At 36.7% G+C, this 27596-nt stretch overlaps 1 protein-coding gene across 3 annotated transcripts; it reads left to right on the plus strand.

Annotated features, from left to right (window-relative positions):
• The first annotated feature begins 3912 nt into the window (after positions 1 to 3912).
• On the plus strand, positions 3913 to 13601 carry LOC106430344. Of its 3 annotated transcripts, none has more exons than XM_048766157.1 (20): positions 3913 to 4033; positions 4120 to 4178; positions 4258 to 5861; positions 6027 to 6452; positions 6565 to 6726; positions 6842 to 6976; positions 7159 to 7584; positions 7731 to 7847; positions 8066 to 8424; positions 8530 to 8936; positions 9076 to 9128; positions 9204 to 9305; positions 9406 to 11132; positions 11229 to 11337; positions 11537 to 11717; positions 11841 to 11908; positions 11980 to 12095; positions 12177 to 12986; positions 13068 to 13165; positions 13233 to 13601. In XM_048766157.1, the coding sequence occupies exons 3-19, from the start codon at positions 4268 to 4270 to the stop codon at positions 13155 to 13157; spliced, it is 6882 nt and encodes a 2293-aa protein (XP_048622114.1). In that variant the 5' UTR covers positions 3913 to 4033; positions 4120 to 4178; positions 4258 to 4267; the 3' UTR covers positions 13158 to 13165; positions 13233 to 13601. The 3 variants fall into 3 exon arrangements, with proteins under 3 accessions (XP_048622114.1, XP_013726585.2, XP_013726589.2); XM_013871131.3 differs by having other exon boundaries at positions 13249 to 13601; XM_013871135.3 differs by having other exon boundaries at positions 8129 to 8424; positions 13249 to 13601.
• Positions 13602 to 27596: the final 13995 nt, after the last annotated feature.

A 27596-nucleotide genomic window follows, 5' to 3' on the forward strand; every position in this document is an offset into this window, starting at 1 on the left:
TATATATATATATATATATATATATATATACTATGTTTGATCAAATTTTATATTGACATTTCTTTCATATTTAATTGTATTATTGAAATGTATTATTAGTATATTATGCGTTTAGGTTAAAAGTTACAACTATTCTAATAACCCATTTGGAAGGGATCTAAATTGACCCGCCTCTTTTAACTAAAATCATGGGAATAAAGTTAATTTTATATTCAAAATATGAAGCTGATATTGCTGGAATATTCTTTTTTTTTATTACAAAAATTGATGATAATATTCCAAAAAGTTTATAATAAAAAAAGTTTGAACATAAGTGAATCACGTCTAATATATATGCAAAAAAATTTACTGGTAAGTTATAGTAATAAGCATTAATTTTGTTTATATATGGTAATATATACGTATTATAAGATCAAAAGCGTGTAAGCTAAATTTTAAATTGTTTTTAATAGTTTAGGTTGTTTCAATAGTTTGTTAATATTTGTTTCGATAGTTTGTTAATATAGGTGTATTTTAAAGTTGATTTAATTACATTTAACTCAAATTTATTTAAGGAAAACACATTAATCTAACTGAAAAGGACAAACATTAAAATAAGAAATTTAATTTAATTCTCAGTGGTATGGAAGTGTAATTAAATTTAAAAACCAAGGGGTATTTTTAATGGGTATTTCTCTTTTAATAATATAGATTACATTTAACTCAAATTTATTTAAGGAAAACACATTAATCTAACTGAAAAGGACAAACATTAAAATATGAAATTCAATTTAATTCTCAGTGGTATGAAAGTGTAATTAAATTTTAAGACTAAGGGGTATTTTTAATCGGTACTTCTCTTTTAATAATATAGATGAATTGTTGGCCCATAAATGATAACTTTTATCAGTAAATAAAAAATAGGACTCTAAATTAATAGAATATAAATAGCTGATCTAATACAACATCAAAACTATTATAGTTTCTTTAATATTAATATAAATAGTATTTATTCTTAAAATTTATATTTATGGATACACATATATATTAAACTGTAAATCAAAACACAATAAAATTAAAAGGAAATAGTAAATTTAGGGGAAATATTAGGTGAATTGGTAAATATAGAAAATGATCCTATGATATGAAAATAGGTGGGATAAAAATTGAAAAACATGAAAAGATATAAGGTAAAATAACAAAAAAAAGAGAAGAGTTAAAGGATCATATGAAATAAAAATATATTTTTATCGTGGAGTTTTTTTTTATGAGGTGAAGAATACAATCATCTAATCAATAAATTTAGATACACAAATTGCTTTACCAAGTTATTGCAATAAAAGAAAAATATGTAAAAAATATCTGAAACCTAAGTTCTAATACACAATTTGTAAGTTTTGTGTTTAATAGTATTAAATTATGTAAGAGAGACCAAAAGATGTTTGAGATAATATAAATAAAAAATTAACGGGAATAAAAACATAAGAAAATGACAAATATAATAAACATAAGAATATGAATAATATGAAGAAATTAAATAACTGAAAAGAAAAGCCAAAGAACCATGCGTTGAATTGGAATTTGTTGATTTTGTTTTAATAAATAGCGTAATATATTTTTGTAAGATGAGAGTACTATACAAATATATTTTTACTGATAATTTTTTTTTTTAAAGCGCAACTCCATGAATGCGATGAAGTTATGAAATCAATTAAGATTCCTGGGGAAGCCTCAGAACAGTGCATTAACTACGAAGAAATGTCTTTATTCTTTGGTGAGAAGATATTCAGACATGTAAAGGATGCAATCAAAACTTCAACGAAAATAGCAAATAAAGGAAAAATGAGATCTTATCTTGAGATCCTAGAGGACATAAGTGGCTCTAAACGAAAAATTATTTGCTTTCCTTAAGCAAAAACTACAAAGCCAAATTAATGGTTGGACATCGCAATGGTTATCAAGGGGTGGAAAGGAGGTTATGATAAAGTCTATCTTTCTTGTTCTACCTACGTATGTCATGTCGATTCTGCTACTACTTCTAGAGACTTGTGAGAATTTAGCTAATGACATTCTACAGTTTTGGTAGAGTTCAAATCCAGCTAAGAGAGGTATAGTATACATTGGAAAAAATGAGAAAAACTCTGCAGATCGAAAGAAAAAAGAGGGATATGGTTTAGGCTGATACATGAGTTCAATCTTGTTCTGCTAGCAAACAATTGGGGAGATTAGTGCAATTCTCAGATTCCTTATTAGCAAAAGTTTTGAGCAGAAAATACTTCAGATGTAGTTCGCCTTTGCGGCTGAACAAACAATCCCTCTTATGGATGGACAACTATAATGGCTGTGAAGCCATTAATTTCTTTAGGAATTATGCAAAAAGGTACATTTAGGGAATGAGATCAAAGTATGGGATGATCTTTGGATACCAACGATGCTGGCACGTCCTTCTACTTATATTGTACCAGTAGTTCATCCAATGATGTCAGTAAGTGAACTCTTAATTGGAGAGAAAATAATTTGGAATACAGAGCTATTAGACAATTATGTCAGTCGAGAGGACATTCCGCTGATCCAGTCCTTGGTCATAAGTCAAGGCCACCAGCTGGATGAATATTGTTGGAGTTATACGAAGAGTGGTATGCATACTATAAAATTGGGTTACAAGGTATTGCAAAACACCAGCAATATTCAGAATCTCGTATTACAAAACTTCAAACCTTTGCTTGGAAGATAAAAGATCCACAGAAAATACACCATCTTATATGGCAAACAATATCAGGACAGTTGGATGTGACAAGTAACTTAACTCATCGTCATATTTGATGCGATAATCATTATCCGAAACTATTAAACATCTTTGAATGTCATCTTTGAATACCCGCCGGCTTTACAAACATGCTCTCTAGCAGCAATCACGTCTCCACCATTACGATTCCCCAGCGCAAGTCAACACACAAATATGGATTATCTATTATGGCGAAAGAATGATATAGAAGACCCTGAGTTGGATAAAGACACTCACCTTTGGATTATGTGGTATATATAGAAAGCAAAAAATGATGAAACTACTCAGATGGATAGACAGAGAGACTCATTGGAAACTGTAAGACACGCGGAATTGGAATGTCTTGCTTGGTTTAATGCTAACGATAGACAAGAAGAAATACCATCGGTGCGACAATCTTTTGAACAATCTTTTGAACAATCTCAGAGAGATGTATGATAGATGGATCATGGACACATGACGCACTCTTCAATGGTTGTGGATGGACATGATAAAATTCTAGAGGAGAATTTCAACTTTTGGGAGCAAGAAACAATGAAAAAGAATTTAATCACGGTATTCGGAACTTGAGGCGCTATTATGGGCAATGGAGTGCATGCTACATATATCGACGTATCAGGATTTTGGCACCGATTGTGAAAACCTAATCTCGATGATTTAAGATCGAGGAGTATGGTCTATTGCTCTTTAACCTCTGGATAAAAAAAAAAGACTAATTACCTTTTTTTTTTGCCTATTTCACAAATAACTATTTTTGCCAAATTAATCTAGACCGTTAATTAATTAACACAAAAAGAAAAAAAAAAGATATTACTTTTACTGTAGTAGCGATAATTTTGCTGTGTGTGATTTTTATCTTTTAAGACATTTTTTTTACCGTACAATCAATAAACATGAGTCATTAACGTTTACCTCTCGCCTCTTAGTCATTGTAAAAAAAAAAAAAAAAAGACTTTATTTACCTCTCGGTCATTAAATTTTTCTTTCAACTGAACTCACGTTTTAAAAAGTTAAAAAAAACCTACTACTATCAGATGTTTTGTTAAATTCAATACTAGCCGCAAGATTCAGGAAATAAGACACGTGTCAGTCTGGATGTAGCGGAATGAGCATCCATATTTTGTTTATATAATTTAAATTTATTCGTTTCATTTCCCTGAGTAAATCGAATAATTTATCGATCATTCTCTCTCTCCCAATCTGCTTCACTCGCCAAACCTCTTTTCTTCGCCGGAACCCTAGGTCCGCTCCATCAGCTTGAATTTTCCGGTAAGTTTAACCTTCTTGACCACCGACGCAACGGATGTGAGAGGAAAGATAGTATTGACGAGTTTGATATTGTTTTGGTGGAGCAGTAGATGAACGTGCGATTAGGGAACATCTGAGGTCGGTTTTCGTCGCCGAATGGAGGGAGGTAGCGTTTCTATACACTCGAGTTGAATTCATCTCTTTCACGGCTTTGATTTTTACACATGTTCTCTCATATATGTCAGGAATAGCCCCATGGATTATGATGACAGTGACTTTCAAAACCACAATCTCCATTTAGCTGGTGAAGCTAACACTAAGTTTCCTCCGGTGTCTCTTCCAAGGTTTGATTTTGACGAGAGGTTTGATAGTTTAGTCGAAACTGAGGGTTTTCTTGGTATTGAGGGTAACGAAGATAGTAACTGGATTGAGGATTTCTCTCGTGGAAGTAGTGGTGTAGTGTTTAGCTCAGCTGCAACAGAGTCTTGTGCCATTTCTAGGCATACTAATGTTTGGTCTGAGGCTACTTCGTCAGAATCCGTTGAAATGCTTTTGAATTCAGTTGGACAGGAGGACCAAGTCATTGTAAGAGAGAAAGATAATTCTATCAAGACTTCGGATGAGCTAGGCTGCACAATGGATCAATTGGAGCCTGGTCAGACAAACCTTGAGACTATTCTTTCCAAAGAGGAAACTCCCATCAACCCTTCTGTGGATGATACTCCAGGAGACTCCTCCTCTGTGTGCAAGACAGATGCTGGACAGGAACAGGTCCCGCTGAAAGATGACTCACCAACTCTTGTGCAGGAGGAGTCGGAAGATAATGCCATTTTGGCTTCAAATACAGCGGCTGTGCCTGTAGAGGTTGTGGATACTGCTTGTCATGATAAGATAGGGACTGAGACAACGGATAGTCTTCTTGACCAAACCGTTGCGGAAAATAATGCAGTTTTAGCTCATGTGAGTTCTGCTGGTCTTGATTCGATAGGAACTGAGACGACTGACAGTGTTCATAACCAAACCGTTACGGAAGAGGCATCCATGGAGGAAAACAGTGTCGTTTTACCTTCAGATACCGGGACTGTAGAGGCTGTGGATACTGGTGGTCATGGTAAGATAAGAACTGAGACTACTTATAGTCTTCTTGACCAAACACAAGACGAAGCCAACACAGAATCAAGGATGGAAATTGATTGTAGCCACGGAACTGTACAGACTGGGGTTTCTGCTAGTGGTGAGTTGAATAATCAGACCACTTTGCTTCCAGAGGTTTTCAATGATGAAAATGATATCAGCGACCACACTGCTAAGTCTGATTTGAAGGATATGGAGCTATCTGATGTCACGGTACTAGAAAGAGGGGACCAAGCTCTCTCTGCTCTTGAGGTAGCTGAACCAGACGTTTCAGGGACCCAATGCCAAGATCTTCCTGTCAGCAGTGCGAATACCAGCGCAACTGTTGAAGCATCTTTGGAACTCACTGGGGTATTACCAAATATAACAAGCAGTGAACATGAATCTACTTTTCAGACTGAGACACATACAGAGATACTTCGAGTTGAGACTTCAGAAAGTGTTAATGTTTCACAAATGGACTCAATGGTTGAATGCACAGATGGTGATGTGTCTAATAAGGGTGACAATAAGGAAGGTAGTGCTCGCATATCTTATCTCAAACAAAGCATGGAATTAGCTGTCAATGCCAATGATAGAGATCAGGATGCCAAGAGCTCTCAAGTCTTATCTGAAAGCTTTGTATCCGAGTCTGTTCGTTATGTTTCAAGAGACTCTGCATCCAAGCTGTTGGAGTCAAATTCTCAGTCTGACACCATTCCAAAAGAAAATCCAGGTAATTATATTGTCTCATTCTTTTGATATATACTTTTATACTCTTGGTTCTGCATTTTTTTCTTCATTTTTTTTTTGGGGGGGTTTAGTACGTACAATTGATATATCATTAATTATTTATTTATAAACCCTCTACATGTGTATGTGTATACATTTTATTTCTCAGGGACTATGATTGACATTAAAGAATGTAAAGCCTTTCCTCTCAAACCTGAAGAATCGCAACATCTAAGCCAAGATGGAGCTTCTGCTGTCAGTCTTACATCTTCAGTAGATTTACATATGGTGACTACATCATCTGAGGCTAATGAGCAAGTCAATTTCTCTGTAACCGAGAAGGTTTTATCTGGCGAACCTGAAAATTGCCAAACTGTTTCACCTGTGGAAGCAAGTAATTCCGGGATTCATATTGCACAACAACCTAGCAAGCATACTGAAGATACTCAGCAAAGTACACAATTTTTCGATGGTTGTCCTACCTCTGAAGGGGCAAAGGATGCAGTAGATGCTGATGCCGCTGGACAAGTTTTGCCTCAGCAGTGCGAGGAAACAATTTTAGAAAAAAATCTAACAGAAGTTGTAGACGTCCCTGGTAAATGTTTTTTTTTTTTTTTTTTTTTTTTTTTTTGCGTAGTATTTGCACGTGCTCTTTTCTTTGTATACTGTCGTTCCGTTAAGACCTTACCATATTTGCGTTTCCTTAGAGACTCGGTCAATTCTGGACAAGGATGCCTTAAATGAAAACCCTAAAGCTAGCTCCTTGGCTAATCTTCGGAGTGAAGCTGTGGCAGATTGCCAGGAAGAGGATAAGACTGCTGCATCCGGTAGGATTATGACATCTGCGACTTCTGTTTCATACCCCGCTGGTGAGTTTGTATGATCATGTGAAACTTTCTTTCTAGCAGTTTCTTCTGATTGTTTTAGAATGGTTTATTTAGAAAGATACCTGTTAGGTATGTGAATATTTGTGAATTCATACAGATCCGGATGCCAAGAGCTCTCAAGTCTTATCTGAAAGCGTTGTGTCTGAGTCTGTTGGTTATGTTATAAGAGACTCCGCATCCAAGCTGGTGGAGTCAAATTCTCAGTCTGACACCATTCCAATAGACAAATCAGGTAATTATATTGTCTCATTCTTTTGATATATAGTTTCATACTCTTGGTTCTGTATTTCTTCTTCTTCTTTCTTTTTTTTTTTGGGTTTAGCGTACAGCCGGTAATTGCATACAAAATTGATATATCATAATTACTTATTTATAACACTCTACATGTGTATGTGTATACCTTTTATTTCTCAGGGACAATGATTGACGGTAAAGAATGTGAAGCATTTCCTCTCAAACCTGAAGAATCGCAACATCTAAGCCAAGATGGAGCACCTGCTGTCAGTCTTACATCTTCAGTAGATTTACATATGGTGACCACATCATCTGAGGCTAATGAGCAAGTCAATTTCTCTGTAACCGGGAAGGTTTCATCTGCCGAACCTGAAAATTGTCAAACTGTTCCACCCGTGGAAGCAAGTAATTCAGGGGGTCCTATTGTACAACAACCTAGGAAGCAGACTGAAGATACTCACCAAAGTACACAATTTGTCGAAGGCTGTCCTGCCTCTGAAGGGCCAAAGGATGCAGTAGATGCTGATGCCGCTGGACAAGTTTTGCCTCAGCAGTGTGAGGGAAGAATTTTAGAAGAAAATCTAGCAGAAGTTGTAAACGTCCCTGGTAATGTTTTTTTTTTGGCCGTAGTATTTGCACGTGTAGTCTTTTCTTTGTATATTGTCGTTCCGTAAAGACCTTACCATATTTGTTTACCCTTTGATGGTTTGATTTATGTTGAAGTAATCTCTTTTCTTTTGCGTTTTCCTCAGAGTTTCAGTCAGTTCTGGACAACGATGCCATAAATGAAAACCCTAGCGCTAGCCCCTTGGCTATGACTGCTGCCGGTGGGATTATGACAGCTGCGACTCCTGTTTCACACCCCACAGGTGAGTGTATATGATCATGTAGCAGCAAGAAGTTTCTTCTGATTATTTAGAAAGGTTTATTTAAAAGATACATATTAGGCGTGTTTCCACGATATAATCAATAATCTGTGTAAATTTTAAATAAGAGAATGTGTCTGTTAAAAAATGCAGTTACCATAAACTTATGACTAAGTTTTACCGGTCTTGATCTGGGACGACCAATGCTTTTCCTTTTCTAGATTCGTGGAATAAAAGGATGTGCACTCATCGAAAACATATACCTGTCCTTGCGGATATTGCAGGTGGTGTAATTGAAATAGGAGTGTCCTGTGCTTCTACAAGTTCTGAGCCTTTTGTAAAGTCCCATGTTGCTGGAACTGAAAACGCTGCTACAAATTTAGGGTCTCCTGTCATTTCTTCCCCAGCTCGTAAGATGACCGAACTACAACTTAATAAGACAGAGGATCAGAATACTTTGAGTTTGATGGCTACCGAATCTCCGGTCTTGAATAGAAACCCGACCTTCAGCAGTGGGCTGAACTTGACTTCCGATCCAAGGAAAGCAGTGGAAATTTCCGAAACTACCCTTGTCTCTCCGGTACGTCCGATCTATATCTCAACATAGTTTCATCAGTAGACAAAGCGAATGCTGTTACATTATGTTGTTATCATCCTTACGTAGCATATGCTTTTGTTTATTCAGATAGTGGTGGGATCTCCGTCTAAATCTAGCTTAGAGAAAACAGCTGCGAAGTCTTCGAAAAGAAAATCTGAGCGTAAACCCAGGCGAACACCTAAATCTGCAGGAAAAGAGACTTCTAGAAAAGGAAATAGTGTAAAGGGGGCTGCACCTTTTCAACATTTTCAAAGTGCAGGCAAAGCAAATGCTGTTAATCAGAATTCTGGTTCTTCTACTCAAATCACACACTCTACTGAGAAACAGCAAAGTCTTCAGACTCCTGTTCTTAATTCGTTTGGTACCCTTTCAGCCCCCACGACTAGTCTACCGGATATGAATTCGACTGCTCCCTCAAGCATTTTTCGTCGACCTTTCACTGACTCGCAACAAGTGCAACTACGTGCACAGATTTTTGTTTACGGTGGTCTGATGTAAGTTCTATGTTACTCCGTACGTGCTCTTAAGTTTTGTTGAGTCAGAGAGACTCAGTAGCGATCTCATTCAGAGTTCTTGCACATCTTACTGTCTGACAAAATTATAATTGTTTTGTTTTTTTTTCTCCCGTTACAGCCAAGGGACAGCACCCGATGAAGCGTATATGATATCTGCATTTGGTGGTGCAGGTAAGACTATTATTCTCTTAACCTATTGTATTACCCATTTTTGAGACAAAGCATGTTGATTCTGAACTTCTCTAGATGGTGGGAGAGGCACTTGGGAGAAAGCATGGCGTGCTTGTGCTGTAAGGGCTCAGAGAATGCGTGTTTCTAGTCCTGAAACGCCATTGCAATCACGTGCAGGTTTCTACTTCGATTTATTCAGCTCTTATGGTTATATTTTATTTCTCAGCTCTGCTGCTGTTTGCATTCCGTAGCTAAATACCCGAAACTGCATTTCCAGGGAAGACAGAGACCCCGTCAATGAGTCACACCAGTAGCAAAGCGAGTTCAGCGACGAAACCCATAATTCCACTCTCATCACCTTTATGGAGTTTGTCAACTCCCCTCGAAACTTTACAATCAAGAAGCATTCAGAGAGGTTCAGCTGCTGCACCACTGCCTTCTTCATCACATGCTCATCAAGCTGCATCGGTTACGAATATTGGACATAATACGGCTTGGATGTCCCCTCTCCCTTACCCCAACCCGTGGCTTGCTTCTCCGCAGACCAGTGGGTTCGATGTTGGTTCTCGTTTCCCCGTTTTCCCGATCACCGAATCTGTAAAATTGACACCCACAAAAGAATCGTCCTTGCCTTACTCTGGCGGTAAGCATGTTCTGAGTGGAACTTCTGGCAATATTTTCAAAGGGACACAAACACTTGAGCCAGCCAGTACAGTTGTAGCACCTGCTCAACACTCCACTGGGACGAAATCAAGGAAACGGAAGAAAATGCCAGTCTCTGTGGAGTCTGATCCAAGCATTTTGAATTCGCTACAGCAGACAGAAGTAGTTGTCTCACCTCTTGTTTCTATATCAACACCTGTACCTATTACAGCTGCTCCGGGTAGTCTGACTTCTAACGCAGGCACCCTGCCCAGTGTTGATTCCATCTCTGCAGTCCCTATGAACCTGGTATCTACGTTCCCTGGAAAGAAAATGAAATCATCTTTGCAATCCCCAATTTTTGGTGGTAACCTTGTATCTGAAGTTAAGCAGAGATCTGTGTTACCGGCAGATACCATTGATAAGCTTAATGAGGCTAAGATGCATGCAGAGGATGCTTCTGCTCTCGCTACTGCAGCCGTTAGTCACAGCGAATACGTATGGAAGCAGATAGAGCAACAGAGGCATGCTGGCCTCCAGCCAGAAACTCAAGGCAGATTAGCTTCCGCTGCTGTTGCCATAGCTGCTGCCGCTGCAGTGGCAAAGGCTGCAGCTGCCGCCGCCAATGTCGCAGCTAATGCGGCATTTCAGGCAAAATTAATGGCTGAAGAAGCATCCCTTCCTAGTGTTTCTTATCAGGGTAATGAACTCCACAAGTCAAATGATGTACTAACTCAAGGCCAGGGTACCCCTGCTTCTGTCTTGAAGGGTGAAGGTGCAGTGGTCAGCTCCAGTCCGTTCCTTAGTGCTGCCAGAGAGGCGGCTAAGAAGAGGGTCGAGGCTGCCACAGCGGCCACCAAACGAGCTGAAAATGTGGAGTCCATTGTTAAGGCAGCAGAACTGGCATCAGAGGCGGTTTCACAAGCTGGAATACTTGTTTCAATGGGTCATCCTCCGTCGCTCAATAAGCTGGTGGAGGTGGGTCCAAGTAATTATTGGAGGCAGGCTCAAGAATCTGAGAAAGTGCAGCCTTGTAAAGTGGGTGTATTAGAAAAAGAAACTGAGACTACTAGTGATAGAGGTTTTGCTAGTCCCAGCACTGCGCATACTGAGTTGGATGGCTCCGCGAGAACAGCTGATGGTCTAGGTCTAGGTCTAGGTCTAGGTCTAGGTCTAGTTTCTGCCACTGGAAAGAAAACAAATGGACAGAAAGGTCATATAAGTGCAGACGTGGCTAAACACACTGCTGGAGTTTTCGAGCCAGAAGTTGGGTCAAAATCTTCGATTGACACCCAGACTGAAAGTGAGCAGATTATGAGAAAAGCAAACGACGAGTGCATCAAGGAAGGTTCTCATGTAGAGGTTTGTGCTATGTTTGCATATATACACTTTCTATAGCAAACTGCTCGATGCTGGTTGTGTTTCTTTTTGTAATGGAGATAAAAAATTTCTATGTAGGTTTTCAAGGAAGGACCTGAATTAAGAACCGCATGGTACTCTGCCAATGTATTGAGCTTAGAGGATGGGAAAGCTTATGTGCTGTTCAGTGACCTTTCTGTAGAACAAGGTTTATTAGTTGGCCATAAATTTTTTTTATGTTAGTCCTTGCAGTGATCTGTATTTGATCGTTATCTCTCATTTACTTTACATATTGCTCCAAGTGTATGATATATATGTAACCGTATATAATCACCCACTTTCCATTATTATATTTTATGCATGTGCAGTACTCTGTTAGTTGATCCGATTCTTTTATCTCTTATCAGGAACAGATAAGCTGAAGGAGTGGGTAGCCCTCAAAGGTGAAGGTGATGAGGCCCCGAAAATAAGAACTGCTCGTTCTATTACTGCCCTGCCATATGAAGGAACCAGGAAGAGGCGCAGAGCTGCCATTGGGGATCCTGTTTGGAAACTTGGAGATAGGGTAGACTCGTGGGTTCATGACAGGTAACAGCAATGAGCCCACAACACAAAATCTGTATTGTTTTGAATTTTCCGTTTTGTGAAAATCCTATTCTATTCATTCCACTAACTTTGGAAGCTTTATCTATGTGTTTTGTTCTCTTTTAGTTGGTTGGAGGGTGTTATCACGGAGAAGAACAAAAATGATGAAAATACAGTGACTGTGCATTTTCCAGGTTCGTAAAGACGTGTGATGAAGATATCTCATTTTCATGTTCTAAACTGTTTCTCTTTTTCTTTTTGGCAGCACAAGGAGAGACTTTGACTATCAAAGCTTGGAATCTTCGTCCTTCTCTTGTATGGAAAGATGGAAGGTGGATTGAATGTTCTACTTCAGGAGAAAGCATCAGCTCGTCACATGAGGTACTATGACCCTTCTGTGAAGCTAGAAGCTTCGTGTTGGATACTTTGCTATTTTGAATGACTCGAAAATTTGAATTGCAGGGTGATACTCCAAAGGAGAAGCGTCCTAGACTAGGAGCTCCAGCTCCTGTGGCTGAAGGAAAAGACACGAAAATGGAAACTGCCGTTGATCCGGATTTAGGCAAACCGCCTCAGACTGGTGTTCTTGACCTCGGTGTTTCAGAGACTACATTTAACATCGGGAGAAAGGAGGGCAATCCTGGTCCACTCCGAATGAAGAGAACCGGTTTGCAAACGCAGGGAGCAAAAGTGATCTATGGTGTCCCTAAACCTGGAAAGACAAGGAAGTTCATGGACGTGAGCAAACATTACGTTTCAGAGGCGAGCAATCAAACTCGGAAACAGAAGGAACCAGCTAAGGCTGTGAAACCAATTGTGCCCCAAAATCCAGGACCAGGGAGCTGGAGATTGCCTTCTAAACCGAGAGAAAAACAGACAACAACAACAACGAAGCCCAAGACTTTCAAACCTGCGCCCAAGACCAAAGAGAAGCCGGTTGCTGCACCTAGGATAATTCCCCGCAAGGACTCTCGTAATACAACATCCTTAAATATGGAATCTGAAGATGCCGTTGGTCAGAGTGGAGAGAACAAAGGTCCTGCATCAACTTCCAGGGATCCAGCCAAGGGAACAGGGGAAGAGCAAATCACATCATCTTCACAAGGCCAAGATAGTTCCTCCTCGACCACTACTGGGAAAGGGAAAGTGGCTCCTACTGCAGGGAGGTTACCCAAGATTGAAGAGGCCAAGGCGTTGGATGATAATTCTTCAAAAGCATCAGATGGAATGGAACCACGTAGGTCTGTCCGCAGGATTCAGCCAACTTCTAGAGTAAGTATACAGGACATTACATTCATTTCTATATGGCAATCGCTTTAATTTACTTTTGAGTTTATGTGCGCTGCTCTCCAGCTACTTGAAGGTCTGCAAACATCCATGATGACCTCAAAGATTCCTTCCATGTCACACAGCAGAAGTCACCAAAGTCAAAGGAAACAGTAACTCTAGAGGTGATGTTCTATAGTGTCTAGTAGTAAAATGACTTGGAGGCAACTATATTGAGCTAACACTATAAAGATTTTGTTTTTGGCAGGCAAGTAGGTAATGGAAGGAGCAAAAGCTAAGTGCACATAAAAACCTAAAAGGAAGTAAGAGGCAGTCTGCTGCTGTTTGGTTCAAGCTCCGTTGTTGGTTGGGGGAGAGATGATATGTTATTGTAGGTGTGTTTTTGATGTTTATTTTAGTCAGATGTTCTCTCTCTCTCTCTCTCTCTCTCTCTCTCTCTCTCTCTCTCTCTCTCTCTCTCTCTCTCTCTCTCTCTCTCTCTCTCTCTCTCAGTCGGTGTGTCTCAGTGAGATAAGATGAAGTATATTCGTGACATTGTTGTAGGAACTAAAACAAAAGTTTTATTATTGCCAAGTATCATCATCATCTTCCCTGACTCTATTTCATCCTCTCATCAAGTATATAGATACATTTGTTTCACATGTATTAAGATTATGAACATACGACTGAATTATTACACAGTTGTTGATATTTGATTAGTTTTATTGCAATACAAGAAGCTGTTACAGGAGCAAAAGCTTCTTGTATTGTCTAAACAGGCTGGGCATGCCACTTCTGAATCTTGTCTAAACAGTTGACTAACGTCTTGGCTCGGTTTTGGAATCCCCTTGAACTGAATCTTGTTCTCTTTGTTCTACGGTCATGGATCAAGTGAACGGGAACTGGAATCTCCCATTTGATGAACTCCTTGTACCATGTGTACAATGTTGTTTTGGGAGCAAGAACCAAAGGCCTCTTCCCACGGAATATCTTCAAGTAGCTTGCGAGAAAAGCTATGATGAGAAATGCTTTGCCTGCTCCTGGGGTATGAGAAACCACACAGCCACCCATCTTATCTGAACTTGGATCCATCATCGAAGGAACCACTGACCCGGCTAGGTTTCTCCAGGGAAACTCGAAAGCTTTCTTCTGGTGCATGTGGAGTTTTCTCTTAAGCTGTGGTATTAGTGACCAAACGTTCTCACTTTCTTCAGGTGAAGGAACCTCTAAGGAAGCCACGGGCATAGTGAAACTGCGTCTCTCATCTCCATCTTATTTCACCTTAGTGTCTCTGTATGTTGAATGTCCTTGCTTAAACCTTTGCATGAAAGATCTTCTATTCCTAAAAAGATAAATGAATCTTATTATATAAAATTTGGTTTTTCAAAGTTGCTAATTAACATGATCGTGACTGGTAATAAATTTTTTAAGACGATGACATGTGTTAAAATCTATCATAATTAATAAGATAAATATAATAAGATAATAACACAAAAAAATTATTTAATAGAAATTTTTCTTTTTTAAATCCTAAGCAAAGACAAAACAAAAGATTATTTGATAGTTTTTATTTGACAGTAATTTTATTTTTCTAAAATTCTTTTATTTTTCCTTTTTATAAATCTTAAACAAAAAATATCTGTAAGATAATTTATTTAATACTAACTTTTCTTTTTCTAAAATCATAAAGAAAATATAATTGTAAAAAACTATTTGATAGTAATTATCCTTTTATAAAATCTTCTACAAAAAGAAAATTGTTAAAAAGTGTTTAATTGTAGTTTTTTTTTTTCAAATCTAAACAAAAACTTTGTAAAGGAAATATTTCTGTATAGATAATAAATTTTCCTATTTAAATAACTGTCTTTCGTCGTTCACATGGATGCGGAGTTACCAAACTGGTTTACAGAGTCAATATGAGTCTGTAAATGTTTTGTTTGCTCTAAAAAAATAAAATAATAAACTTTCCTTTTTAAATACTAAATTTTCTGTTTAAGAAATTATAATCCAAAAAGGATTACAATTATTCACATCTAAATATAAGATACTCTCCTATATTTTGTCACAGAACATTATTGCTAAAAATCAGAAACTCTCTCATACAAGAAAAACATTAGCTGCGTTTCTTTTCTTGATATAGCTTTAAATTGTTTTACCATTATCCTTACTAGAGACTGTCATAATTATCATAAAATATGATGTTGTTGTGCGTAACTTGTTTGTTCTTATAAAGTTGGTTTTGCTGTCATAGGTAAGTTAATCTCAACATCAATTTATTATGTTACGTCAACAACAATTGATCAATGCAGTATAAATGGTTTATTTAGATAACAATTTGAAAATCAACAACGATTGTTATGATTTTGATTGTTATCAGGGTTTAGTCAAAAGTTTAACGAGACCCTTCTTACAATAAGCCTATGTTTGAAAAAAAATTATATTTACTATTTTCTAACTCAAAATTTTTATTTAATTTTTTATCAAGAATTATCAAGGAAACAATGAATTCAGAAGGTTATTTAACACTAAATCAGTTAGAAATATTAAAAGGTAAGAAATTTGAAAAAGAATAATGAACTTGGAAAGAATTTTCTCATACTTAATAAAAAGGTAAAATTTTTTTTTTTAAATCTTTTGTAATTATTATTAAAATTAACTTTTTATTATATAGGAAAATAAAGTCAAGGTTGTGTGCATTATTCTCTTCTTGAAAAGTTTGGAGATGAACTATGTGAAGGAATTCTTATCGACATGCATCGCAAATTTTAATGTGCACGATTGCAGTAAGAACTATAAAGTCTTCGATCATAAATTTCAGATAAGAGTGGCTGAGAGAACAACAACTGCATGTGTGAAACAACTATTACCTCAAATACTTCGTGAAAGTTTTCGATTTCAACTATGAAGATTTTTCTCAAATTAAAGATACACGAAACAACATAGATGATAATATTCACGCATTAATATATATACATGTGTATCTTTTTTTGGGTCAAAATATATACATGTGTATCTTATTATATAATCTTATTATTATATAATCTTATTTTGTTACAGATGTAATCAATATATCAATAATATGGAAAAGCTGATGTTTGTAGTCAGACTACACCTGTTCTCTGAAGAGTTACTCTAACTTTATTGTTAAGAAAGTATTTTTCTATTCATAACTAGGGGTGGGTGTTCGGGTAGCCATTCGGGTTCATTTCGGGTCTATTCGGATTTTGGGTTTCGGGTTTTCGTAGTCACAGATTTCAGAGCCATTCGTGTATTTTTTAAATTTTGGTTCGAGTTCAGTTCGGATCTTTTCGGGTTCGATTTGGGTTCGGATAACTCATTTAAATTATTTTAAAATTTTAAAAATTCATTATATACTTTAAATTTCTCAAAATCTATAAACAAAATAATATATAACATATAAATTTGAATAAAATATGTCAAAATACATAAAATACAAAAATATGTTTGGTTTGGTTTGAATATTTGGATAGAGAATCAATAGATATTTAAGTACTTTTTGTTATGAACCAGATTGTGGATGGCTCATAACCAAGAGATTATGATTTGTAACCTTTCCATTTATCTATGAATGTGTAATCACCTATATAAGGAACCTCTATGTTATGAATAAAGATAGACTTTTCCATTACTTTTATAACACGTTATCAGCACGAAACTCTAAATCCCTAAGCTAATACTCAAATCGAAAAACCCTAAAACCCTAACCCTAGCCGGCGATCCGACGAACCCTAAACCCCGATCGCGTCTCTTGTTCCCGCATCTGTTCCAGCTCGCGTCCCCGATCAGCTTCAGCCCAAGGTGTTCCTGATCCTAGCTCAGACGTTCGCGACCCGAGAGCAGCTCCAGCACGCGACGTTTTCCTCGTTCGCGACAACATCAGACAGCTCACGTCCCGTTCGTGTCCAGCTCGCGGCTCAACTCCTTTGGTGGTCCGATTCAACAATCATCTAAGGTTAAAAGGTAATTCACAACCTAAGAACCCATAATCGAACATGGATTGATTGATAAAGAATGAAACCCTAAAACCCTAATCTTTTATGAATCAAAACCATAGGGTAATAGATCAAAAATCCTAATTGAGTAAATCGAAGCTCTAAAAGTTCGATACCCCAAACCCTAAATCATGTTCCTACATGATTAAAACCCCAAATCGGTTTTTACAAGTTAAAATCCGATAAACTCTAACCCTATATCTATAAATCCTAAATAATATAAGTATCAGAATTAATTATACTATAATTATCAAATCACATATTAAAACCCTAATCGAATATTTTGAAATCAAAACTGTTTTCGGTTTTGATCATTGAAGTTTTAAATCTGATTGAATCTGATGCTATGTTGCTAGAATTTTTTTACCGTTAAATTGATAGATTTATTTTCTCATCATGCTTGGTTAATTGTTCATCTGATTTAAAATTGTTTAAACCGACCAGTTTGTTAAAAAATTGATTAAATCCGATAGGTTGCTAGCTTTCTTTGCTTATATAATCCGATAGGTTGATAGATTGATTGAGGTTTACTTGTTTAAAATCCGAATGATCTGATTGCATGATTCTTGAGGTTTAAATCCGTGTGAGTTAGGATTGATAGTTTTTATAACCTGATTGAATAATTTGAGGTTTAATATTGCATGTTAGAATCTGTTATAATATAAACCCTAATTCGAATTGATAAACCCTAAAATAGAATCTGTGTATTGCATAATCCGAATTGAATGTTTTGAGGTTTCATATTATACTTGATTGATAGTTTCATGATATAATCAACTGTTTTGAGGTTTAAGATTATTTGCTAGAAGCTGATTGATTGATAAAACCCTAATTTCAAATTGAAACCCTAAACCCTAATTTGCGTATTCCTAAAATCAGATTGCTTGATTCCATCTTGCTAATATCAGCCTTGAAACTGATAAATATCAGCCTTGAAACTGATTAATAAAATTGATAGAATCAGCCTTGAAACTGATTGTTTTGGTTTTTCATGATTGAAACCCTATTTTTGGATCGAAACCCTAAATTGTGTAATGCTTGAATCCGTTTGATTATTTTTGATTATTGATCCAATTGCTAGTCTTGATAAAACCTAATTGAATCTGATTGTTAGTCTAGCTAAATCTCATACATGAAACTGATTGATTAATTGCTAAACCTTGATTGAATGTTTTAATATTACCATTGCACATATAGAATCCGATTGCTAAGATTGAGTGCATCATATCTACTTGGCCGCGTGGCCAGTTTGCATCATATATCATCCTGACCAACATGTTTATGTTATGCGCATGATCTGATTATTATCACCTTTGCATGATCTGATTGTTTTAAATTGAGGTTCCATAATTCCACTCCTGTACATATAGAATCAGTATGCTAGGTTTACATTATAACCATATGGCCGCATGAAAACATATAGAAATTGCTTGTTTGGTCGATACCCTTTCTTGATAAATTTGTGTGACTTATTATGCATCATATATCACTTTGGCCGTGTGGCCTTATTGCATTATATCACCTTTGGCCGTGTGGCTTGTTTGCTTATTAGAAATGTATTGACTTGATAGCATGTCTTGTTTATGGCCGTATGTTAAATATTTTATGAGATCTAAAATTGATTGATATATGATTTGAGATGTCGAAAATCAACTTGGATTTTGCTGCCCTAAATCTCTCAGGAGATAATTATTTGAAATGGGCACTGGATACTGAGTTTATCCTAAAGTCAAAAAGACTTGGTAAATGTATCATAGAAGGCAATAATGTCAATGAGAAAGATTGATACAGAGCAATATTAATTAGTAGCCATCATCTTATTAAGAGTCTCAAAGATCAGTATCTGACTATAGAGAATCCTCTAGACCTTTAGACAGAGTTAAAAAAAAAATCGAGATATGATCACCAAAGAATGGTGTTATTACCAAAGGCCCTATTTGATTGGAGGAATCCCAGAATCCAGGACTATAAGTCCGTGGATGAGTCTATTGCTAGTTGGACAAAATAATGGATTACTGATGAGAAACAGTGAATTGAGACCTCCTGGATTAACCCCATTACCTGAAGCCAATAAGGCCGCAAAGGAAAAGAAAGAATCCAAAGAATCTAACCACGTCCAGGATGATAGACCACACGGCCATGGTCGTGGAGGGTGGAAAGGACGTGGACATGGCCACTATAATACATTTGGCTGTGGGAATCACTATGGCAGAGGCCATGGGTATCAACCCAATTTGAGCCATGGTCAAGGCAGTGACCGTGGTATATCCTTTAAACCACAAAGCGCGACCAAATCAGTGTGCCAAAGATGTGGAATGGGGAACCATTGGGCTAAGATATGAAGGACTCCCAAACATTTTTGTGACCTCTATCAAAGAGAGTCTGAAAGGGAAGAATCCTGAAACCCAGTTGGTCTATAAAGATGGTGAAAATAATTTTGAACATGATCAAGATGATCTTATGGAATATGAGACTTACGATTGCCTAAAAGAATCAAGTTGGTAATCTGATTTCGACATCAAACTTGTGTGATTGCTTTGCTTGTATGTTTTCTCTGATTTTTATCTCCCTGAATTTTTTCTATTACATTGTCTGCTTAGATTAAATGAATGAATGATTTTTCTTTATGAGTACACTGAAAAACGCCAATATAAGTACTAAACCAGGTATCGCCAGTATGAAAGAAGACTATGGCTAGGCTAATATATTATTGCCTAAGGGTATGCATCTAGAAATCAGTGATGCCTTATATTCACCCAACTCTAAGAGCAAGAGCAGCCTATTGAGTTTTAAAGATATAAGAATGAATGGTTTCCATATTGAAACAATGGGCGAAGGAAACAAAGAGTTCCTTCAGATATATGTATAAAATCTCCCAAGGCCATAATAAGTCCTAAAGACTATACATGCATTCTCTACTGACCTAAACTATGCATAGATAGGCTAAAAGCCTGCGAAAATATACAATTTATGGCACGACCGGATTGGCCATCCTGGTCCAAACATGATGCAAAAATTGATATTCAAAAGGCACACATTAAAAGATAAGAAGAGTTATCCCAAAGATCTCACGTGTGTAGCATGTACACAAGGGAAACTCATTAGGTCATCACCAGTAAAACGGCTACGAGCCCATTTTTCATAAATAAAGATTATATGTCTAGATAATACTGGTGAATACATGTCCCAAGCGTTTAAATGATTATAGTATGTCCATGGGGGTAAGTGTGGAAAATTCTGTGATACATGTCCATACCAAGAACGGATAGACCATAACTTATGAGGTTAAAACTCCCATTCACAGCTTGGGCCACACGAAATTTACATGCAACTAAGTTAATACGCATCAGGCCATTTAGTGAGCATAGATATCCCCTATCACAATTATTAACGGGTCAAGAGCTAGACATACCCCATCATAAGACATTTGGATGTGATGTCTATGTACTAATTGCTCCACCACAGAGAACTAAGATGGGACCTCAAAAGGAGGATGGAGATATATGTTGGATATGATTCTCCCACAATAGTAAAGTACTTTGAGCCAGCTATGGGTGATTATATTTGAGGCCAGGTACACGGATTATTTTAAGACCAGGAGGAGAAAAAATAAATAATAAAGCTGGTAAAAGAATGGTAAAAGAAATATAATGAAATCAACCATCAATGTCTTGGCAAGATCCTCGGACTAAAGAATGTGAAATAGACATCCAAAGATTATACATTTACAAAGCTAGCTAATAAAATGCCAGACACATTTGCTGACCCAAAAAAGAATGACTAAGTCATATATAAATCAGTTTGTAAAGCACCAACGAATTTGATGTCCTAGAAGAGACACAGTCAAGTTGCTACAGAGTCTAGACAATGTATGAAACGTGGTAGACCAAATAGGTTCCAAAAGATAAGAATCCTCGGAAACAAAAGAAAGGTGCAGAGAATGATAATCAAAATCCAAATCCGAGGTTACTATGGAAACCATCCAAGACATGGAGATAAGGCCGGCCGGCTTTAAGGTACATGTGCCAAACAATGTAGCTTGGGACGCCAAGCTGCAAAGTATTAAAGGTCCTTATAATAATGAATTTCAATCGATTATATCATGTCTGGAACATAATGGAACCAATAAGGAATGTCGACATAAGATGATTTATTTGCATACAAGGTAGCACTTGAATTTATGAATATAAGGGAGGATCATGAACCCACGTCAATATAAGAGTGCGCACTCGTAGAACATATTTGATTGAATGGAAACGTGGGGTTAAATAGTTTAAGGAAGAAATGTGTATTTGACCATATGATTAAAACGCCATATGATGTTAAAACCAGTGGATATAAATGGCTCTTATGAGGAATAGAAATCGTGAGATATAAAGCTGATGTTGCACAAGGATTCTCACAAAGACCAGTAATAGATTATGAGGAGACATACTCCTATGTGGTGGATGCAACTACTTTTAGATTTCTGATAAGTCTGGCTATATAAGAGAGAAAATTAGACTTGCAGCAAGTTGATGTAGTGACTGCATATTTATATGGTCCACTAGATAATGAAAGTACTAGAGGGTATTGAGCTGAAAGTACATCAAGTTCTCGAGAACAATATTGATAATCATCAAAGTATATGATCTGAATATCCTAGGAACCTCTGGATACAATTTCCCAAACAGTTGAATATCTCAAGAAAGAGTTTGAGATAAAAGATCTTGGAAAACAAAGTTTTGTTTGGGATTACAGCTTGAGTACATTAACAATGAAATCCTTGTGCATCAAATAGTATATACAGAAAAGAGTACTCAAGAGATTTAATATGGACCAGTCTCACCCATTATCTAGTACATGGGCGTAAGATCACTTGTTTTGGACACTGATCCATTCAGTCTAAAGGTGGACGATAAAGAAGTCCATTTAGTCCTGAGATGGACGATGCAGAAGTCTTGTTTTAGACACTGATCTGATTGGTCCATAAGAAGGACGATGAAGAAGCCTTTGATTTTGGTTTATTTTATACTAACCAGCCCAAAGAGAGGTTATTTGGTTTTGTTGATTTGTTTCCAGACAGGTTATGTTTTACACATGGTGGTACACGCATATCACAGCAACATCATCCAAGATTTCGTGTGTGTATTTGAGGTCGATGACTCAATATGTTCGATCAGATTGTGGCATGGCCGATGGTAAAGAAGAACCAACTATCATGTTCGAGGACGAAACATATTCTGCCCAAGATCTTCATCACCCACGGATTGTAGAAAATTGGAGAGGTCCAAGGGACCTTCAGTGATGTCCAAATCAGGGGGAGTAATGTGTGTTGTACTCTTTTTCTTTCACCATGGTTTTGTTCCAATTGGGTTTTCCTGGTAAGGCTTTAATGAGGCAACATCAAAGCACATTACAAGCTCTAAATGGTTATGACATCCAAGGGGGAGTGTTATGAACCAGATTGTGGATGGCTCATAACCAAGAGATTATGATTTGTAATCTTTTCATTTATCTATGACGGTGTAATCTCCTATATAAGGAACCTCTATGTTATGAATAAAGATAGACTTTTCCATTACTTTTATAACACTTCTGGTGTTTTGAGTATATTTTAGCAATTTTAATATATTTACTTTTGACTATTTGTATATATTTTCAAGTATATTGGACAACTTAAAAGTATCTTATATATTTTGGATATTTTTAATATACATTAAATCTAAAATAATTAATATATTTAGGTATGTAAATCTATTTCAGATACATTCAGGTACCAGAAATATTTTGGTTGGGGGTTTAGGCCAGGTTTGGTTTTGGTTCTTTAAATACCAAAATTTTGAACCCGTGGATATTTAATCAATTTCGGTTCGGGTTCGGTATTACTTTTTCGGATCGGGTTCGGTTCGGATCGGGTTCGGTTCGGTTCTTCGGATTCAAGTTTTTTGTCCAGCCCTATTCATAACTGTATCACTTTTTTCTATGAATTGTTAGTCCAATTCCATTAAGAAATTTCAGTTTTTCTTTTTTTTTTTCTACAAAAACTCTATTCTATACAGTGAAATTGAAATATAAGCTGGACAAGTAGACCTATTTGAACATATATATTGCGCTGTGAAATGTATATAATATATGGTAAATCTCCTAAAACACCACAAAAAATGTTTTTGACCAAAAGAACACATATGGTGTATTCAACTGGGAGTTTTGATGATTTGTATTAAAATAACAAATTCACTATTATTTAAACATGTTTTTTATTAAAACACTTTAAAATCTAGTGTTATTGAATATGTCATTTTATAAAACACTTTGATATTATTGTTATTGAACAAAATTTAAGCTGAAGATTTTAAAGTGGTTTAAGTGTATCAAGTTACCTTTCTCTCACTGATATGTGAATGTAAATGTGCGGGAACATGAAGTTGCTTGAGTTTTGATGACTTTTTTTTTTTTCATGTGTACACAATTTCACAACATCCATGTGTACACATATTTACATTTACACACATAAAAAACGTGTTTGTTCGACACTTCAAACCAATCTAATATGGACCCCCTACAATCTATGTGAACTTATCTCTTTCAATAAAGGAAAATTAATATTCAGAAGATGTAATATTTACAAGGTTCAAAGAACATAGAGAAGCCAAATCAATGGCTTTTAACGCTGAGTTCTCCTTCTTGTTAGCAAATAAGAAGTTATCTGATTTCAAATCTGGATGCAAAAAACTCCACTGGAATGAGACATCATTACCACTTCAAAAATCGTTCTCGCGACGGCTACAACCATCAGAGAGCGGAGGCGTAAGGGAAACTGGAGTAGATGAGCATCAGTTGATATTGACCAACGACATCCGAGTGGAATCATGGTTCTTTGGCTAGTGAAGATGGCAAGTTTGGTGGGGGAAAAATTAGAAGACAAGAACTATTAGATTTCAGTTCAGTCATAGCCGGTTTGGTGAAAGCATAAGGGAGCAGCCACATGCACAAACCGAGTTCATCGGAGTTATCTATCCATCACCAGAACGATGGTTAAATCCATGGTGGAAGATGAGTCGAAGATTTCAAACGTTGATGCCGATGATTCCATTCAAACTTATTATCTCAGAATCACACCTCTCCTTCACCTTCTTCATCCTTGACGTTGACGTCTCTGTCCTCACTGCCGTAGCCGTCTTCATCATCAACGCCGTCATCGTTTCTGTCGTCATCTTCTTCTTCTACTTGTTTTATATGATGCCGACCAAGGACTGCAAAACTCGAACTCCATCGTCATCATGTTTCTCATCTTCGTATTAATCTTAATCTTCCTCTCAACATGATTTGTTTTACAAAAGAAAAAAATTATACGAGAAAGACAGAAGAAAAATTTAAGAGATAAGGAAAGAGAAAAAGAAATTGATTTGTGGCCACTGGCCAATAATTCTTGTATTTTAGTTAGGTTTCAGTTAGAAATAATAGAAAAATGGCAGCGATGGGGTTTTAGTACGCTGGGAATAAGAGAGAAAGTGTTGAAATGCGAGAAAAAGTGTGTTGGTAGCTGAAACTCTCTTATAATGAAATATACCCCTATATAATTCACAAATTACAAACTTAAACCTAATATCATTTTTTCACTCACGAAAATGAAAAAATCATAAAAACGCATTTTTCCACCAGAACCACAAAACACTGTCAAAACCACAAAACACATTTTCCGCCAAAATCTCATTTTCCGCCAAAATAACATTTTTCGTCAAAAATACACTTTCTCGCCAAAACACATTTTCTCGTCAAAACCACAAAAACACATATTCACATCAAAACACATTTTCCGTCAAGACCGCAAAAACGCACTTTCCCTCCATAATCGCAAAACTCATTTTTCCACCAGAATCGTAAAACGTGTTTTTCTGCCAACAGAATGAAACAACAGAATCCTAGGTCCTAGGTATACCATAAGTTGAAACAACAGAATCCTAGGTCCTGAAAACATGGTAACTCAATGGACAATTTCCTCAGGAGACTTGGCTTGCTTTGTGTGTTCTGGTCATCGAGTCCTCTACCCGTACTTCCATCGTCGGTTAGTTCATTTGGTGAATATTCAGGTTCATTTGGATTAAGCCTCCCGCGTGCAATTCTGCAACGCGTATGAAGTGTTTTTTTTATTGATACCATGAGTTAATATTTCCAGATTTACCTTCATATAAATATCAATATGCTCAAATTCATACCTAATAGTTGACATGATTTTAAAATTCGGTCTACCTGGCGCATAGGAACTAGGTAGCAAATCGGTCATAGCCAAGACTATTTTTATTAAATCCAATTTATTTGATTCAAACCAGTTCAAAACATTTGAAATCGGTTTAAACCGTCTTAATTCGGTTTAAATAAATTTTAAATAGGTTTAATATATATAAAATAAATCAATAATTTGTTAATGTCTAGACCCACTAGTCATTAATCCTCTACAAAGCGTCTAGTTAACACCTAGTGACTTCTTGAACATTAGTTTTTGATCTTCACAAGAATTCATTTTATGGTCAGAACATTGCAAAGAAAATACCCAATCCTAATTTTGTCTATGAAGAATGAATTAAGATTTTTGTTCATGTTAATACTCAGGCAGCCACCAGCATGCAATGAGAGCCCCAATCACTACAAGAAAACAGGGGGATTCTGATGGCCGAAATCGTCAGAAATTCGTCGGAATCGTCAGAAATTCGTCGAAATCGTCAGAAATTCGTCGGAATAGACCGATTCCGACGAATTTCTGACGAACCTGTCCGTCGGTATCGTTTTGTCGGAAAAAAAAAATTCGGCGGAATTTCGTCAGAACTTCCGACGACTTTCTGACGAATACCGAGAAACGTCATTCTGACGAACTTCCGACGATATTACGATGCGGACACACGAGACCAGAGTTCATCGGAAAAACTATTTACCGACGGAGAACGTTCCTCGAACAATTCCGACGTAGTGGATTCCTCGGTGTATTCCGACGGACATTGGTCGCCGGAATATACCGACGGACATTGGTCGTTGGAATATACCGACGGATATTTGTTCGTCGGTATATTCCGACGGAAATTGGTTCGTCGATAAATTCCGACGGATATTGGTCCGTCGGTATATTCCGACGCCCAGAGTTCGTCGGAATATACCAATTTTAAAAACGAATTAATTTTGCATTTTTATATATTTTTTTATATTAAAAATTAATTAATAAATTAAAAAAATCAGAAATTTAAAACTAATAATATTATATAATTTAAATTCATACAAACCGAAATAGAAAAAAAACATTCAGAAAGTTTAAAATTCATACAAACCGAAATAGAATAAAAAAACATTCAGAAAGTTTTAAAAAGCCAAAAAAAACTAAGATGAACTCTAAGACATCAAACGATCTAGCTTCTGCATTATCTCGGTGTTGAACTTCTTCTGGGATGCCAACTCAGCAAGGATAGTGGCATTCTCCGAACGGATAGTGGCATTCTCAGAAAGGATAGTGGTGTTCTGCTCCTCCAATGCCCCAATCCGTTCATCTTTGTCATGTAGCTCCTCGAGAATCATGGGATCGGCATACGGAGCTTGCGAAGAAGATGCCGGATACTAAGAAGCACGGCGGGCCAACCCAACTAAACGGCCTCCTTTCCTTTTAGGAACCGCCTACAAAAATATTTAAAGTTAGTAAATAGGGACAAGTTAGTAATCGACATTATAAAAAAATATATTAATAAAAAAAATTACCTTTTCAACCATCTCATTTATTTGCAATAGAGACAAGTTGGTTGAAGCTCCCGTAGAATCGCCGTCATCAGAGAGAGGCTGAGATTGAGATACTATTTCAGCTTCCACCAAATCAACGACACCTTTGATCACGGGGTCCTGAATTTGACCCGTCGTCTTGTTAGTGTGAGCCACCTTAATGAGTTGGAGACGATCAACGGGATTACCGTCATTTGCTTCGATCTAAAAAAACCGCCATTATTAGCCAAGGAATATATAAAATATTTATTTAAAAAATATAAAGATAAATAATAATAAAAAACTTACAAGTTCATCCTCCTTAGTAGACATAGAGCAAGCGCCGAGGTTGTGCACATACATACCTTTCCCGCCACGATCGCTCTTCCAGTTCTTGGAGTTCCTAGAAGACGTCTCTGCAGTTTCTTCCTTCTCCCAATGAGCTATCAACTGCTCCCACACCGTCCCGTTGATGAACCGTGGCCTCTTGTTCTTCTGCCAAACTGTCTTCCACGCGTTTATCTGCTTCGTATAAGAGTCCATGGCCTTTTCGTTGAATTTCTTACGGACTGTTTCCGTAAGATCGGAGTGCCAGTTGAACTCTTGCTACAAAACAAACAAAATTTAATAAGTAAATATATTTAAAAAAATGTAAAAACTTTAAAAAAATGAAGAGTTACTATACCGCAAACTGACGAAACCACAACTCTCGTTCGTCGGAAGGGATCACACTCCACTTTGGATATCCAAAACGGAGCATGGAGTACATCATCTGGTTGATGCTCCGGCTAATGCCATTTTTCGACTTGGTGAACCTTTAAAAAAAATACAAGTTACCAAGTTAATTAAAGGAAAAAAAAAACATAATGGTACAAATAAAAAAAAT

The sequence above is a fragment of the Brassica napus genome, chromosome C8, assembly GCF_020379485.1.
Source record: "Brassica napus cultivar Da-Ae chromosome C8, Da-Ae, whole genome shotgun sequence".
Taxonomy (NCBI): domain Eukaryota; kingdom Viridiplantae; phylum Streptophyta; class Magnoliopsida; order Brassicales; family Brassicaceae; genus Brassica; species Brassica napus.